Source organism: Quercus lobata, chromosome 8 (assembly GCF_001633185.2).
Source record: "Quercus lobata isolate SW786 chromosome 8, ValleyOak3.0 Primary Assembly, whole genome shotgun sequence".
Lineage (NCBI taxonomy): Eukaryota > Viridiplantae > Streptophyta > Magnoliopsida > Fagales > Fagaceae > Quercus > Quercus lobata.
The window spans coordinates 7251430-7270073 of NC_044911.1; the positions used below are offsets into that span (position 1 = coordinate 7251430).

The window sequence follows — 18644 nt, forward strand, 5'->3', positions numbered from 1 at the left end:
TGAATAATACCATCTAACTATTACAAAACTAACTTCTTTTTAAAGAATTACAAAACTAACTTCATTCTAAAGATTGAAAATAGGGAAATTGATGAGAATGGGCTCAAACCCATGCCCTTTTCTTTCTAAGGGGGCCTAGTGTAGCCTTATGATCTTTGCTTTGTTTTATAAGCTAATCTTCATATTCTAATCATACTTTTGATCCAAAAATTTTCAAATAAATTATACCCAAAGAAAAGTAACTTCATGCCTTAAAGTGGTATTTCCAAAAACTATCAAATTGCCACTGGTGTGGCCAATTCGTTTCATGGCCCAAGATTTGGTTAGTTTTCTAGTGGAAACTTGATTTCTAATGGAAACTATGGATTGTCTACATTCTAATACAAATTTTGTGAACGTTGTGCATTTCTCATACGTCATACCCCTATAGTTAGTGCCCTAGAGATGGTTCCTCACGATGCTCTACCTCCATAGCGCCTGCACAAGTTCTACATGCACAAAAGAAATGTGGGCCTAAGATGGATTTGAGTCCAGTAATATTTTGAGCAATACAAGCATCTGAAAAAAATAATAATAATAATAGTCCTTTTTATATAATTTTGTACCTTAGATAAAATGTTTTTATTTATTTGAAATACTTCTGTAAGAACTCAAAAAATTAAGGATATCTTGCAGCTTTATGCCTCGGCATCAGGTCAATGTATCAATTTCATGAAGTCATCCATCTATTTTAGCAGCAATACAGGGGAAGACCAGAAGGTGTGGATAAAAGATTGCTTGGGAGTTAGGGAGGTGGACAAGTTTGAGACTTATTTGGGTTTGCCCACTTTACTTGGTCGTTCTAAATATCAAGCCTTTTCTTTTCTCAAAGATAGGGTTTGGAAAAAATTGCAAGGGTGGAAAGGATCAATGCTATCAAGAGCGGGGAAGGAGGTACTAATTAAAGCAGTGGCCCAATCAATCCCAACCTATACAATGGGTGTGTTCCAATTACCGGTAAAGCTATGTGATGAGCTAAATTCGATGTGTGCAAAATTTTGGTGGGGGCAGGTGGGAAATGAAAGGAAAATACATTGGAAGAGTTGGAGTTTTTTGACTAGACCAAAGAAACAAGGAGGAATGGGCTTTCGTGATATCCGGAGTTTTAATCTTGTAATGTTGGCAAAACAGGGCTGGCGGTTGCTACAATATGAAGATTCCTTGGCTCATAAATGTCTTAAAGCCAAATATTTCCCAAGGTGCAATTTTTTGGATGCAAAGGAGGTTCCTAATAGCTCATATGTGTGGAAAAGTATTTTGGCGGCTCAACCGATACTAAAACAGGGCTGCTGCTGGAGGGTGGGTACCGGGTCAGCTATCCGGGTATTGGAGGACAAATGGATTCCCAACCATCCAACCAACGGAGTACTTCATCCACCATTAGAGGAGGAGTGGGAATGGAGAGTCAATGAGTTGATTGATTGGACTTGTAAAGCTTGGGATCGCCAACTTATTGCTAGAAGTTTTCACAGGGAAGATGCGGAGGCCATTATGCGCATCCCTTTGAGTCATGGCCAATCGACGGATACTTTGTTTTTGTTAGAGATATATATTATTCATATTAGCCCAATGTAATAGGCCCAAACCCATTCCTACTTGTACTAGTAGTCTAGGGTTTAGTCGCCTATATATACTCATGTTAGGGTTCATTGTAACACAGGAAGTTATTGTACTACACTCTCATACAATAAAGATGTAGCCCTTAAGGGATTCCTCCGTGGATGTAGGCCGTCAAGGCTGAACCACGTAACCCTCGTGTTCTCAGTGTTCCTCTGCTATGCTTCCTCTTCCGCATCCATTCTAGCATACACAACATGGTATAACACATCTCAATGCTAATATATTTAACATGGTATCAGAGCCAAACTCCGTTCTTGGCATCAAACAAAACATCTCTAGCAAGCAAAGAAGATTCTCACGTGCATACCACCATCTGAAGTCACACATGTTTCTCTGCTGGATCTAGAATCCATGGCATCTCGCAGCCACCGTAGCGCAGTGCTGTGTCCAAGATCCACAAACTCAAGCAAAGCCGTGACTTAACTTTTCAGATCTGTGCACATCAAGCCTTCGCCTGTCGAAACCGACACCACAGACGTGCTCCTCGGCCTCCCGTGAGGAAAACCTAGAAATCCGGTCACCAGAATCCCTGCCACGCGCCTCCACGCGCCACAGTTGTCTTCGGAAAATCATCCACGCGCCGCCTCAGATTCTGACTTCCGGATCGTGTTCTTGGTACACGCGCCGCCATAACGGCCTCCTCGTCCACCGATCTACAGAACCTGAAATTCTGGGCCTCAATCGAGCTCACACGCGCCGTCACGCGCCTCCCTAGTTTCCGGCTTCTCCTCCACGCGCCGGTATAACACCCACGTGCCTGACACGCGCCGAAGACTTCTGCTGTTGTCATCTGACGTCACCCGATGACGTCACCTATCCACGTCAGCAGCCACGCAAGCATGTCCACGTCAGCCGTAGTCCACGTCAGCGACACGTCATCAGCCACGTCAGCAGTGTCGTCTCGTCAGCACCACGACCCGGACCGACCCGACCCGGACCACCCGGATCTGACCCGTGAGCACTTTGACTGTTGACTTGACTCTGGACCAGTTGACTTTGACTTTGACTTTGACTTTTGCGTTGACTTTTGACCAAAAGTCAAAATTTCCAAAAGGGCCTATCTTGCTCAGTTTTTTGCGTAGATTCCGATTTTGGCCTCCGTTTCTTCATTTGAAGCTCCGAAATTGGACATTTGGCACATTCTTCATTGTGGTTTCTTCAAAGGCATTCTTCAAGGCATCTCCAAGTGATCTTCTCATGCTTATCCAACCTCAAGCCTTCATCGAGCTTCCACCTTGAGTTTGAGGGAGGGTGTTAGAGATATATATTATTCATATTAGCCCAATGTAATAGGCCCAAACCCATTCCTACTTGTACTAGTAGTCTAGGGTTTAGTCGCCTATATATACTCATGTTAGGGTTCATTGTAACACAGGAAGTTATTGTACTACACTCTCATACAATAAAGATGTAGCCCTTAAGGGATTCCTCCGTGGATGTAGGCCGTCAAGGCTGAACCACGTAACCCTCGTGTTCTCAGTGTTCCTCTGCTATGCTTCCTCTTCCGCATCCATTCTAGCATACACAACATGGTATAACACATCTCAATGCTAATATATTTAACAGTTTTGGTTATACAGCAAAAATGGGGAGTACTCTGTTAAGTCAGGCTACCAGACAGCAAGAAAAATTCGAAGTGCAGAGGAGGAGCGTGGGGAATGTTCTATGGCAAGAAGTGATGATGTCCTGTGGAAGTTGTTGTGGAAATTACATATTCCTTCCAAAATAAAAGTCTTTGCTTGGCGTGCTCTGCATGATATCCTTCCTACTCGTGTGAACCTGATGCGCAGGAAAATAATTGATGATGGGACTTGCCAGCTTTGTCAAAGAGAGAATGAAACGGTTCTCCATGTGCTATGGGAGTGTAGTGTGGCAAAGGATGTGTGGGCTGGGTGCTCGAGGGAGTTACAGAAGCATGTGAGTGGCCAGAACGATCTCACTTCCTTGTTCGATGAGTTGCGGCAGAAGCTATCAGTGGAGGTCTTTGAACTTTTTGTGGTGCAATTGTGGTTGATTTGGTCACAACGCAATGCAATCATTCATGGAGGTGTTATGCAGGATCCAACAAAGCTGGGACAAAGAGCCAGAGAGTTTGTGGAGGAATATCGTCAAGCTCAAATCCACTTATCCATTCCAACAACAACGCCAAGCAGCAGCCATACGTGGAACCCACCACCTTGCAGACTTTTCAAACTTAATTTTGATGCCGCGGTTTTTAACGATATTAAGGCATCAGGTATTGGAGCGGTAATTCGAAATGACTTGGGAGAGATTATGGTGTCAATGTCTGCTAAAGGTCCTCAAGTTGCTGACAGTGAAGAAGCCGAAATTCTGGCGTGTCGCAGAGCATTAGAGATGGCTGTCGACTCGGGGTTCTCAGATTTAATAGTTGAAGGAGACAACGCCTCTGTCATGAAGAACATTGCTGGTCCGTGTCCAAGATTTTCTCGCTTTGGCCATTTGTATGAGGATATTCATTGTCTTGTTTCTGGTCTTCACTCCAATTCTATTCAATTTGTACACCGTGAGGCAAATAGGGTGGCACATTCCTTAGCCAGATATGCTAGGAATATAGATGATGACTTAATATGGATGGAGGACATCCCTCCATCTGTATTAGAAGCCTTGTACGTGGACTCTTCTTAATTTAGTCAATATATGAGCAGTTTCATTTTCAAAAAAAAAACAGAAAGCTCCCTTATTACATTTGGCCTATGAAAATTTGACAAGTGTCCCTAATTACATCAGATAAATATAAGTACTGCACTAAGCTACTTGTAATTTTAATAACTGAAATACAATACAGCAAGTCGTATAGCAGAACGAGCACAGTAGATAAACCACAGATTCTAGCTGCAAAGTTGCTCCACTTGATGATCTTGATCAAATCTTCAACATGTCTCAGTTTATCATTATTAATATATTTTTACCCTCTAGGACCATTGGAGTAATGTGGGTATATCGTTTTTCGTTACTTTTTATAATTTTGTATCTTATCTGTAACCTGTGCTTATTTCAGATCATCCTATGGAATTCTTAAGCTGGTAGTTTTAGAGATCTTTATGCATGTAGCATAGATCCAAAACCAATACACAATCTTTTCATTAATTGTGAGTAATGTCAGTTCCTAACAATTTTGTGCTTCTTATAGTAATCATAGATAAGGTATATACATATAATCATTGATAAGTTGATTAACCGTGCTTTGGTTTTTTTGTTAGGGATCAAACTTTATTACAGTTTTTTCTTAGGTGTGAAATATTTAAGTTTTCTAATTAAATTCACCCATGTAAAGTGTATTGGCCAACACACTAAAATTTGTGTGTGTGTGTGTGTTTTTTTTTTTTTTTTTTTCTCGACAATTAAATTTAACTATATACTCTATTGGCATCCAAAATGCAGGTTTACCACCCAAACATTGGCCGAGATGGCAGGGTATGTTTTGAGAAATCAGAGTGCTTACCACTTGACATCTTCCAACTTCTCCTAGTTATCTATGCTCGCTTCTCCAACCCTGAACCTGATGAACCAATTGATTGTGAGATTGCTCAAATGTATAAGACTCAGAGAATTCAATATGATGAAAATGCAAGAGATTGGACCAAGAAATATGCTACTGCAAGCCAGGAAAGCGCAATAGATTGGTCACAATTTCTCAAGAACAATAAAATTTTGGAACCAACAAAATTGGTGGACTAACAATCCTGGATGTCTTTATTGGAAACACTAGGAGGTGTTAGTTGAGCTACAAAACCCTTGGCAAATTGCAAATGAACTCAAGTAAGTGGCTTTGGTGTATTTTAATTGGTTTTGCAATTATTACCTAATATGTTTGGTATTTTAAACTATAGGATGGTTTGACATTAAATGATTAAATATTTATTAGAAGATTGTATCCTTTCAATTTTGTTATGGGACTTAGAAGAGACAGCATTGCATCTTCATATCCGAAAATCATTTGTAATCATAAATCTTATGTGGATGTATTTACTATAATTTACTGCTAAGAAAGATCTTGGGACGGAAGAATGTATCTTGTGCCTCAATATATACTCTCACAATATATAGAATTCACACAATTGTGAGGTTTATATATTGTTTGTCTATGATGATTCACTTCAATTTTAGGTGCCAATGGACAATAGTTTTTATTAGGTTAGTACGTAGTATCAAAATAAACTACATCACCATACAAATCATAATTCAAAAACTATTTTAGGATCTGTCCAAAATATACTAGTTATTTGATCATCAACATGCAACTGTATTTCATAAAAAATGATGCATCTTCAAATCTTCTCATCTCAAAATAATAAAAAAGGGTGTATGTTTCTCCCTCTTTCATTTTTCTCATTTGTTTAGATTGTAAATAATTATTGTTGCATTTGTGAGTAAAGTCAAGATTTTTCCTACCTCGAACTTTTTTACTCGTGAACTGAAAAACTAATTTTGAAATTGCTCACATCTACGAGACTCAAAGAATTCAATATGAAGAAAAAGAAAGAGTCTGGACCAAGAAATATGCTACCGTAAGCTACATAAGCGCAACTGATTAGTCACAATTTCTCGAGGAACATAAAATGATAAAATTAGGGACCCACAAATGTAAGTGTACAAACCAAAAATTAGAAGAACGAAAATTTGTGCCCAAATGGTAAGTTGCAAATTAACTCAGTTATATGGTTGCGGTGCTTTCTAATTGATTAATCCACTTGGCAATTATTTACCTAATTAGTTTGGGGTTTTATATAATCAAGCAATTTCACATTAAATATGATTTTTTTATAGAAGAATTAAATATGTTTTCTGTGTGTATGTCATTTGAGAATTTTATCATATGCTCAACAAAGCCAATGTGGGGTTTTCATACTAACTCATTTGTAATCATGTTACTCTTTCTTTTGATGTCTCTTAGAATTTTTATAACTTTTACTTTATTTTATTTGGAGAGAGTGGATGCTAAATGCCCCAATTTGGTAAATTTTGATAAACTTGAATTCACAATTTTTTTTTCTCCTTGTAAATTGTAATAAGTAGGAGAAGAGAAATTGAACTCAAGTTCTCCTTGATAAGTGGATAGTCTCATTGATCCATAAGGCTCTTGATTAAATTACCAACCCTTGATCTTTTTTTTTTTTGTTCTTTTTTCTTTTTCTTTTTTTTTAAGAAACACCAACACTTGACCTTGATGATAGTATGTGCTATGGATGTAGCTCAATCTTGAATGTTCTCCATACCTTTAATTTTGAACCACTATTTAATTGAGTTCACTCGACTCAAGAGATATCAATGTTTTAATGAAATGGAAGACTTAACTCATATACGTATATGGTTTGTTAAAAGCTTTTTTACTATTATGATCTTTGTGAATAATACCATCTACCTATTACAAAACTAACTTTTTTTTAGAAGAATTACAAAACTAAATTCATTTTGAAGATTGAAAATAGGGAAATTGATGAGAATGGGCTCAAACCCATGCCCTTTTCTTTCTAAGGGGGCCTAGTGTAGCCTTATGATCTTTGCTTTGTTTTATAAGTTAATCTTCATATTCTAATCATACTTTTGATCCAAAAATTTTCTAAATAAATTATACCCAAAGAAAAGTAACTTCATGCCTTAAAGTGGTATTTCCAAAAACTATCAAATTGCCACTAGTGTGGCCAATTCGTTTCATGGCCCAAGATTTGGTTAGTTTTCTAGTGGAAACTTGATTTCTAATGGAAACTATGGATTGTCTACATTCTTATACAAATTTTGTGAACGTTGTGCATTACTCATAAGTCATACCCCTATAGTTAGTGCCCTAGAGAAGGTTCCTCACGATGCTCTACCTCCATAACGCCTGCACAAGTTCTACATGCACAAAAGAAATGTGGGCCTAAGATGGATTTGAGTCCAGTAATATTTTGTGAGCAATACAAGCATTTGAAAATAATAATAATAATAATTTTGTACGTTAGATAAAATGTTTTTATCTATTTGAAATACTTCTGTAAGGACTCAAAAAATAAAGGTCCAAGCCCACTTAGATCAGTAATGCATTGTCATCTTAATCAAGCCCAAACAATAGAATTTGTAGAGAGGGGGAGAATCAAGTCCAAGTGCAATTCTAAACTAAGCCCAAACTTAAGGTCATGGAGCCTAAGTAACAGATTGTTATGAATGAATCAGCAATTGGGAATAAAGTCTACCTCAAGCAAGTCCGAGGGTCAATTATTTGTATTAAATATCATTCAAGTCTACATTAGAATACTCTTAGTTTTTTTTTTCTTCTCTAAGGGTTTTTCAAGATTCATTCCCCTATCTTCTGGGGGGGTTCCCTTTCTTTTATATCCCCTTTCAAGGCATCCCAACTCTCCACTTGTACGTCAAGAGGCATTTCCGTGGATACTTGTCCCATCAATACTCTGTTAAAGGTGTAAAAAGGGCTGCTAGCTGTGAAATTACCGTTCAGAGTTCATTTCCACATTAATGCAGCTGATAAGGTTTATGTAGGGCATTTAATGCAGAGGTGGGACATATATCTTTCAGGAAACTTCCTCCCTCCATCCTTATTCCCATTATTGTCATTTCTCTTCTCCCTGGGCCTTCACAAGATACTAATTATCCTAATTCTATTTCCATCCCAGGGTGGGCGAAATTCTCAAAGCTTATTTACCCCTTCGCGCCTAGGCTATGCAAGTTATTCCTCAGTCTAATCCTCCTCGGTCCTCAGACCCCCTACAACTTCTGTTAGAACTTTTAATTTTAAAAATAAATCTAAGTCATCAACATCATAATAAATACTCTATTTGAAAACAAAAATCAAGATTAAAACAATATTTATATCAAAATTATGATTGAAATTTAAAATAAAATAAAAACTATATATGTGATATATCAAAATTTATTTAATAGAGCTGTACATTTATTTGATTTCGTTTATCACAAAAAATAATTTTTTGGTTAACAATTGAAAAATTATAAACCGAGAAAAAAAAAAAAATATATATATATATATATATTTTTTTTTTGTTGAGAAAGTGGACCACCTCTCTCTATATATAAATAAAGATCGCTAGAAATTAAAAGCGGTACGTGGTACTTGTACCCCATGATAACTTCTTCAAGTCATTTTTTTATTGTAATTCTTATTTTATTTTAACTGAAAACGTAATTTTACTGAAACCCACAATACAACTGTAACTTATATACAAGAAAGAAACAGAATAACAAAATACTAAACTTTAACAGAAAGCTCCCTTATTACATTTGGCTTATGAAAATTTGACAAGTGTCCCTAATTACATCAGATAAATATAAGTACTGCACTAAGCTACTTGTAATTTTAATAACTGAAATACAATACAGCAAGTCGTATAGCAGAACGAGCACAGTAGATAAACCACAGATTCTAGCTGCAAAGTTGCTCCACTTGATCAAATCTTCAACATGTCTCAGTTTATCATTATTAATATATTTTTACCCTCTAGGACCATTGGAGTAATGTGGGTAAATAAACGAAGGAATGTGAACCCTTCAAGACATATCTAGTTTATCGTATGTAATTCCAAATCTTATATAAATGTCTACCATAACTTACTACTAAGAAACATCTTAACATGGGAGAAGGTATATTATGCATCTAATATATCATTTCTTACAACATATGAATCTCATGCAATTGTAAAATTAACATATTGCAAAAGAGATGATACAAATGTTAGATGCAAAATATTAACATAAAGCCTGGATCAAGGTAGAATAATTAATGGGGTCAAAGTTCATCAGACCTTCAAGCATTTAGAAAATCATTTGAAATCTTGGATGAAATCTAGGTGTTAAAGAAAAGTAGCTCCTAAGTCCTATCACATATCAATTCATTCTTTAATTTTGAAGAGGTCATCACAATCCATACTTTCTATCAAAATGACCCTTCAGACTTGTCACTTTATTTTGGCACCTTAACAGCAAAGTGCTAACCTTCATAAGGTTCATGCCTTCATGGACTGAAGGGCTTATCAAGTAATCTAAGTTAAAGTTACTAATTAATTCTAATATTATGTCCAGCATTTCAAAATAAGATTTCAAATCCACTTGAATTTTGTGCCAAATATCCTTCTAATTTTAAACTAATCCAATCATCTTATCAAAATTTATCATTAATTTAAATAAAAACATAAAATGAAATTTGTCTTGTTCTAAGAGACTAGATATGTATTATCAAAATATTTTCATAAAGATAAGAAAATTTTATCATTTTTTCAAGAAAGTAATTGTATCTTTTCAATTAAGTTTCGTAACAATTGAATTTTTAAACTTTTCTGAAACTTTTGATAAATATTAGCATAATTCATGTATTATAATAACAAAATAGAGTATTTTGCATATTATATGGTTATATCAATTGATATTCTAGAAGGTTGTTCTCATAAGTTACAAAAAATTTTAAAAATAAAATGAATAATTGTCATATTAAACTTAAGAAGAGTGCTTCGTCTGTGTGTGTGTGATTTCCTTTTGGTCTTGAGAATCCTTCACAAATTATCTAAAAAAAATGAAGACACGTTTATGGAATCGTCATCCATTTCTCTGACAAAAGCAATAGAGTAAAGCTGAGAACTAACAAGTAACAAATCCAAACAGCATTCGACAAAAATCCAAAATACAAAATATTGTGGACATTCACCTCCAACAAAAGCAAAGAGCATCAAAGTTAATTCTTTTTCTTTTTCTTTTCTTTTTTTGATTGAATTCATTTTCGTTCTCAAGAAAAAAGGTAAAAGAAATCCAGTAAAGTTAAAAATGCAAGGCGTGACATTCACCGACAAAAAATCAAGCTTTCATCCAAAATGGTTCAAAGACCAACAAATGCATCAAAGAGCACAAGCATAATACAAAGAGTTAAACCAACGCCTAAAGGCATTGGTTATGGTTGAATTTTTTTTATTATCATAATCAATCAATTTTTTGGGTGTAGTCACACATTAGTTAGTTAAAGAAGTATATATTTATTTATTTTTATTTCTTTCCAATGTAGTGGGGTTTATTAAATTCCTCCTTAACAAATGCCCGAATGCACCTGTTAACAAAAACCATACAAAAAAGTGCATTTCTCTATCAACATCCAACTTTAAAAGTGATTCAAAAAGCCAATAATGGCTCTCAAGACAATGGAGACCTAAGAGAGAGTTCCAAGAAATAGACTTCTATAAGAAGTGCATTTCTCCAAGAAAGAAGACACTACCATATTTCATGTAGTATCACTATCATCTCTTGCAGCCTTTCTTCTTTCTTTCTCTAAGAGTGGTTTGGACACCACCATATTTCATATAGTATCATCCCCTGTAGCCTTTCTTCTTTCTTTCTCTAAGAGTGGTGCTAGCGGATCTACCGTAGGGTAGGGGCTCTACGGAACTCCTGATCTTGTAATCATAAATTCTCAATCTTCCCATTCCCACTTATATCAAATATCAATAAGATTTACAATTCCAAATTCATTATATGGTCTATTCTAAATTTTAAGCTTTACTTCTTTACATTTTTATAGTTCTATTGTTACTCATTCTTAAATATATAATGCCTATGCAAACTATGCAAAGATTTACAAGCCAGTTTATAGGGATTGATTTTACACACGCAGAAACTAAGCAAGTTACCATACAATTACAACTTACAAGTGAAATTAGTACTTAGTAATAGTATCACTCGAAAATTGTGGTTTCTATCCGAGACTTAGTGGCATACCATCAAAAGTGATTGTCATATTTATCCTTATTTTGAAATAGATCCTCATAAAAGGTCTTCATCCATTCCGCTTAGAGCCAAAGGTAGCTATCACACTCTTGATGCTGAAGAGTGATTGACCACCTTGACAAGATTGCCCACATGACCGATTATGAAAAACAAGCCAGTAATTTTACTCTATTTTTTTAAGAAACGCGTTCCTGTAAAAATAAGCATGTAACTAACTAATTTCGTCAGTTCTGCACACTTCAATTTTTTGATAGTTGTTACTCCTTGAGAAATTGTAACCAGTTTGTAAAGTTTTTATGGCTTAGAATTGTGTTGCTTGAGAAATCTGCTACATAATAATAGTTCGAAAAGAGAAACATTTGCAAAGTTTTGAATGTATTGTGTTCTCAGTAAGATTTTAAGCAGTGCCTTGTTTTTTTTTTTTTTTTTTTTTTGAGAATGAAATACTTCCTTAATATTAAACCGAAGAGGCTAAATCAGCCTGAACTATATGAAGGATGTCTGGTGGTACATTATCCATCCAGACATTTTGATTGGGCGAGTTAATTGCCCTTCTAGCCAAAGCGTGGGCGACACCATTTCCTTGTCTACGGATATGAGAAAAGAGAATACAGGAAAAATAAGAAGCTAACAGTTTAACATCATGTAAAAAATATGACCGAGAAGCGCGAGGGATGGTTCTGTGCTAGACAAATCCTTATACACGATGTCACAGTCTCCTTCCAAAAGTGCAGCGGTGATGCCAAGCTCTACTTAAGCAGTGCCCTTGTTGGATCTTATATAAGAGCATTTGCAGCAGTGGAGCTAAAAAGCTATAATGTTATTTTAACTCCACTAATATACCAAAAAAGGCTTGCAGCAGTGGAGGCAAACTTATAAATTTTAGTTGATTTGCTATAGTGCACATCTATCTATAGATGTGCATTGTAGCAGACATCTAAAAAATAATAATAATTTTTTATTCCAACACCAATTAAAATAATGCAACTCACTATATTTTTTTTCATTTCTTTTATTCTATCTCACCATTCACTCTCATCATCACTCTCCATGCCGTCGCCGTCCCAGCCCACGCCGTCGCCGACCCACGCCATCCCAACCCACGCCGTCGCCGTCTGTCAAGCTCTCATCTCTCTCATCTCCCAACCCACGCCATCGCCGTCCTAGCCCACGCCACCCAATCCTCCCCACTCCGCCGATCCATGCCTCCACCCAGTCCCCCGATCAAACCTATACCATCTCTCTATTCTCTTTGCTATGATTGAGTTTGTTTTTTTTTTTATTTTTTTTTTTTATATTGTGTTTTCATATGGGTTTGGTGGCTGTGGTGGTGGTGGTTGATTTTGACTATGGTAGTGGTGGTGAATGATTTTGACAGTAGGTTTGTGGATTTTGGTTGTGATGACCGGTGACAATGGGGTTGTGATTGTGGTTGTGGTTTTTTTTTTTTTTTTTTTCCTCTTGTGGTTGCCAGTAGAGTGGTGGTTGTGGCCGGTGGTGATGGTGGCAAAGACTGTGACTGATGGTATAAGTGGTTGGTGCTATGTATGTATTTTTTTGTTAGTGAAATATATTATTTTATTGTAGTTTATATATTATTTTATTGTAATATTTATATTATTTTATTGCGTTGATAACTAAAATAGATCTACTGCTGCAGTATGTGTTTTAAGTATAATAGATAAAGTAACTTTTGATGGAGCTAAAAAGCTAAATTTTTAACCCCACTGCTGTGAATGCTCTAAGTGCTGCAACAGAGGCTACATAAAAAGTCTATAAAATAAACAAGATTCCGAGCAATTTACTCTACTCTCCAGGTGGTATGAGCTTTGTAAAGGATAGTAGTCGTTCTCTTTACTAAAGAAACCAATTTCGTTCACCATCTTTGCAATTCTGCATCTGGCAACTTCAATAGACCGACTAATATTTCAACCTCACCCGAGGTTGAATATGGATCCCCATCTGGTTCATGCTATGCAATTCAGGTTTTAAATGTTGAAGGAAAAAAAAAGTATGTCTTTTAACCACCACTTATTTAGTAAGACTATAAATAGGGTTGACAACAGAGTCAAAGATACATGCAAGCATAAAACCAAATGTACATGGAAAAGCCATGAGAAATACCATATTCTAGCATGTTTCACCAACTTCTGATTTCACCATTAGCAGCATCGTCTGATTTGATGATCTCTTTAGGGGGAGAGATGCAGCGTACTTGGTTGACTAAATGCGTTAGCATCTCCCTTTCTTGGATTTCAATCTATAAACTGAATCCTTCTGAACCCCATGAAGCCATTAAAATTCAATCTAAAATAAAACAACACATAATGCCATGGAAATAACAGAATACCAAACTCTTTCGAAATTATCGAGGCATATATCCCAGAATCATTCAGAAAAGGCTAATCTTTTAGTAGATAACATCGAAACAGTTCCAAACATTGTCTTTTAGATATTCACCAATCTATTTATAGATCTCTCCTGCCAGAGAAACAACCTGCAAAACCCATTTATGCAGTGGCACCTCCCGTTTGGTGCAGCATGGCGTCAATCTCATCTCCATCCTCCATTTCCAGCTGCAGCAACGAATATTAAAAGTAAGAAACTAAGCTCAAACAATGGCATTCACACACATGCACACAATGTCAGTGGGGGAGATACCTCATCTGGAGTCTGCTCTGCTCGGAGACGACGGCCATCAAACAAGAATGCAATTGAGCTGATATCCACTGACTGCCGATCACAATAAGCATTCATAAGTTTCTTCAGTTGAGTGCTCCTCTTAATCCTGAAAAATACTTCATTTCCATCCTAAAAGAACAAAGCCAAATTAGTATTTAGAACTTCACACTGATTGCATGTCTCCATGCCCTACCATTGAACCATAGATGCAATGTAAATAAACAAAAAGTGCACAAAACAGAAATTTGCATAGTAAAGATAATAAATAGTTTAACCCTTTCTAGAGCACATTGATTGCCTTGCCAATCCATTAAAATTTACATCATCTAAGAATATTAAAGTATTTTCAGGGGCAGTATTGAAAATATATATATAGAGAGAGAGAGAGAGATACCCTGTGCTTTCATTGAACGTCTTATGGTGCTTATATCAAATATTGAAGACCATAACTGTAAAAATGCACATGCAAGCTGCCAAGAGCCTTGTAGGACAACTAGCATCTCTTGATGTTTCCAATAAAGACATCCATGGTCCAAATCCCCCTCTCCCCCAACTATCAAATTATCAAAAAAATGCATATGCAAGCTTATGTGATACGTCCTAGCTGACAAGGTGTTAGGAGCATAATGTGTTGCTGATGATGGCATGAGGAATGAGGGGGCTTGGACAGCATTGGGTCAATCACTTGGCTTCATGTTTTCTCAACACACTCATGACTCCTCATGCCTAACTAGTGATGCTCCTCAGGGCTCTTTGAGGGGGACCTGCCAATCTCCCTACTCGAGTTGGATCAATGAGCAATGATAAGGGGCAGCATATGGAGGCACCTTGCTCCACATGATGCCCCAAGGCCATGGCAGAAGAGGGTCATGGTGGGCAGAGATGGTTGTGATGATGAGCAGCAGCAGCAGGTGGTGCTGACTCTATGTGATAGTGCATGGCATTGGTGGCTTAGTTGTTGGTTCCTTATGTGTGAGCTTGGTGGCTTGAGTGCAAGGTAGGGCTGGGCTGCTGTGATGATTAAATGTTGTGTGCAAGGCATTGGGCTAGTGGGGGCTGGCTGAATGCATGGACAAGTGCCAGTGGGCTGATGGCAGTTACTTTGTGTGCTGCAAGTGAGCATGCTGTGTGGGCTGTAGTGCTAATGGGAGGCATTGAGCATGGGCCAAGCCTCTCCAAAACGTGTGGGAACATGTTGTGTGGATTGCTAGAGAATGAGCAAAGGCCCCATGGTCTACTGAGACATGGGCAATGCATGTGCAATGGTAGTTATTAAGTAGTTACCAAGCAATTCCTAGCATTCCTGATGATCAGACTTGCTGTGTAGGAGCTGAAAACGTGAAGAGCAAGCCAAGGCAGCATCGGTTGAAGGTGCCCTAAGTCAGAAAACAAGTGGCAGATTGTCCAAGACCCAAGCAGTTACTAGGCAGTAACTGCCATAGCAGTTAATTTTGTGTATTTAACCCTAAGACTGTTGGGGTGTCAATAGCAGAGTGTATTTGGACTTGGGAAAATTCTGTGTAATTCTCTAGGATTGTAAAAGGGTTTCCTTTGTACTTGAGATTAAGTAATAAAGGTTGGGTGGGGTGTGGGGTGGGTTCCCTGTAAATATTGTGTGTGCTGCGTGTTTAAACGTCCCTATATAATCTGTTCTAAGTGTTATTGCAATAAGTGTGTGGTGTTGGCTGAGACTAAGTCAGGGACTTAGGGTCATCACAGGCAGAAAATTTGAGTGAAAAATTGACCTGGTGACAAAAAGCTACCATAGGTTTGCTCAATATGTACAAAGCCAAACATGGAATGGTCTGCAATACTAATGTCTCACTAACTTCTCACTTCCGAGCAATTATAGTGCAGTATGCATATGATAAAGATCTACAATGTCCAAGACATACTTCCAACAACCATCCTCTACTAAATAATTGGATTTAAAAAAAATAAAACAAATGCATGAAACAAAGTTCATAAACTTATTGAACTAGCAAGAGCATCAAGATCAACCATTATACAAGCATATTTAATTCACACAAGTAAGAAATATAAGACCTCAATGCATGTTTCCTATTTTTTAAAAGTTTCTACATGAGGAAGAAAACAACTTTTACTGAAAACATTGAGATTATTTCAACGAATTTATTACCAACATAAATAAACATACAAAAGCAAACAGTAACATGCAAAAATGTGCATTTTTATAGGAGTGCAGCGCACAATAATGTACTTTGATTTATTAATCTAAAAGAGGAGTACATTATGGCTCAATTAATTGTTTAAGATGCATGAAGACAAATATGGTAGACCAACTAAAAGAAAATTAAGCCCTTGTGAAGAGAAACTCATCAAATCACAAGTTCACAAATAGTAGTTCCAGTAACTTGTAAGACAAATATAACAAGAACCAAAATATACTAACATCATAAATTAAGCAACAATAAATCAGTAAGAAAGCAGAACAAAACAAATTAGAATAGTCAAGTCATAGCACGACAAGCTTCCAAGACACTATGTGCCCATTTGGGAAGGTAACGTAAAACTGCATTTTTTTCAAAGTATATACTTTTTAACACCCCACTTTCTAGGTAAAGCTTTTCAAATGGCCCATTTCCGAAAAAGACTGAAAATAAGTTGTACCAAACGGGCAATAAGTACACACTCAGCTAAAGTACTTTAAATGAATGTTTCTGGAAATAAATGTGTAGTTTATACCCAAGCATGTTTGATTGAAGTAATGATTACCAAATCACGACAATAGAAAGTTTATCTTCCACTTTCTGGCATTAACTTGGAACCACGTGCATTTAAAGCACCTTCCCGGAGTTAATTTTCCAGTCCACTTGAGAAATTACCCATTCCTAAAAGTACGGATTACTATATACCGAACAAACCAATGATTATTCATGAGTCCATAATGGAATCAAATAAAATACATTGAGAATTCATATTCGTCATTTGTCTGTTAAAACAGTTACGAAGCTACATATCAATCAATTTCAATGCTGCCATACATTCTCTAAACAAATGAACATTACCCATTAACTTTGAAGGCACATAACAAAGGTCCAAAAGGCAAACATGCATTCATAATGAGCTCTAGCTTAAATGACACCTCCGAAAATCAACAACAATCAACTACGAATGCAATAAAATGTTAATGTGACAAAAATTTAACTAAACCAACAAATTTTACATCAAGAAAAAACTGTTATTGCTGTTACAATTAAAAACCCCAAAATATGATTACACAAACTATGATATAAAACAGCAACACTACCAAAACCCCATGTCACAAGCATAAGTTTATTGGGTTCTATGGCATTGAAACCTCCGTAATATGGGACCCACTATGATCAGAATAGTTTAATTCAAGCACAAAAATATACACAGTGACGATCATATCCCATTACCCTAAAAATAGCACAAATATTCAAAAACATAAAACTAAAAATATTTTTTCAAAAAAAAATAAAAACCCTTTTTAAGTTCACAGATGACAAACCCTATAAACTAAAAAAATAATAATAATAAATGTAACATACAGATCTAAAACTCCATAATAAATTGCAATAATACCTAATTATCAACAAAAAAAAAAACACAGAGAAATGAAAAATAGAGAGAGAGAGAGAGAGAGAGAGAGAGACCTGGCCCTTGACTTTGAGATTGATGTGTGCCGATTGATCAGTGGGCTTCTTGTCTTCTTCCTGGTTCGTCACTCCCGACATTCTTCTTCGCTGTTTCGGGTTTCGGATCTTCCGATTTCTCTCTCTACAGACCGAGTTGAGAGCGTGTGTGTGTGTGTCCTAGAGAAAGAGAGAGAGAGAGAGTGAAGGGTTTTCTACTTTCCTTTTTTCTCTCTGCCGACTACTTTTTATCGAAAAGTTAAGAGAGTGGGTTTTTTTGGGACGAAATTGACGGCTCAGATGTGTTAGGTGGGATTCATCCGACGGACTCACGTTATTCACCGAGTCGCTTTTGTTTCTGGGCCTGGGTAGTGTTTCAACTTTTTACGTTGTTAGGATTTAGGACCAAGATTTTGAGCCCAAGCTTAGTTAGCCCAAATGAAGCATGGGTTAGTACTTAGTGGTACTTGTACCTCTAATTTTTCAAGGATGAGCTTGAGCTAGCCCAAGCTAATATTTTCGGACCTTATCCATGATACACTAATGGGCTGGCCCAAATTAATACCTTATACTGGGTATAGTATAAAATTTTTGAAGGTGAGTGAACACTGATTAGTGTTTTTTTTTTTTTTTTTTTACGTGTGTGGGAAATTTACACTTAAGTACCTTGAGTTATAAGGAAATCATAGTGATCCTAAAGTTTCACAAAAATGACAATTCCTTCCTTGAGTTCGTGATGAAGTTAATAAATATAATGAAGTCCTATTTTAAACTTGAGTTACCATATTTTGTGGACTAAGTGTGCGTTTGTTTCAACTTTAGAGAGCGCTTTTAGCACTTTTTGCTACTGAAAATCCAAACTGCGTGTTTGGTGTAGTTTTGGAAACGTGCTTTAATAAAAAGTCCAATATTGCAAAAAGCTGAGGAAGCCACCAATTGCAAAAA

The 18644-nt window shown here is 36.6% G+C and overlaps 1 protein-coding gene across 1 annotated transcript; it reads right to left on the reverse strand.

Moving 5' to 3' along the window:
• Positions 1-13413: 13413 nt before the first annotated feature.
• On the reverse strand, positions 13414-17947 carry LOC115955085 (small ubiquitin-related modifier 1). The gene is made up of 3 exons (XM_031073136.1): positions 17721-17947; positions 14059-14208; positions 13414-13973 (listed from the first exon to the last, which is right to left on the reverse strand). Exons 1-3 carry the CDS (start codon positions 17799-17801, stop codon positions 13908-13910), a joined length of 297 nt encoding a protein of 98 aa, XP_030928996.1. The 5' UTR covers positions 17802-17947; the 3' UTR covers positions 13414-13907.
• Between the last annotated feature and the right edge of the window lie 697 nt (positions 17948-18644).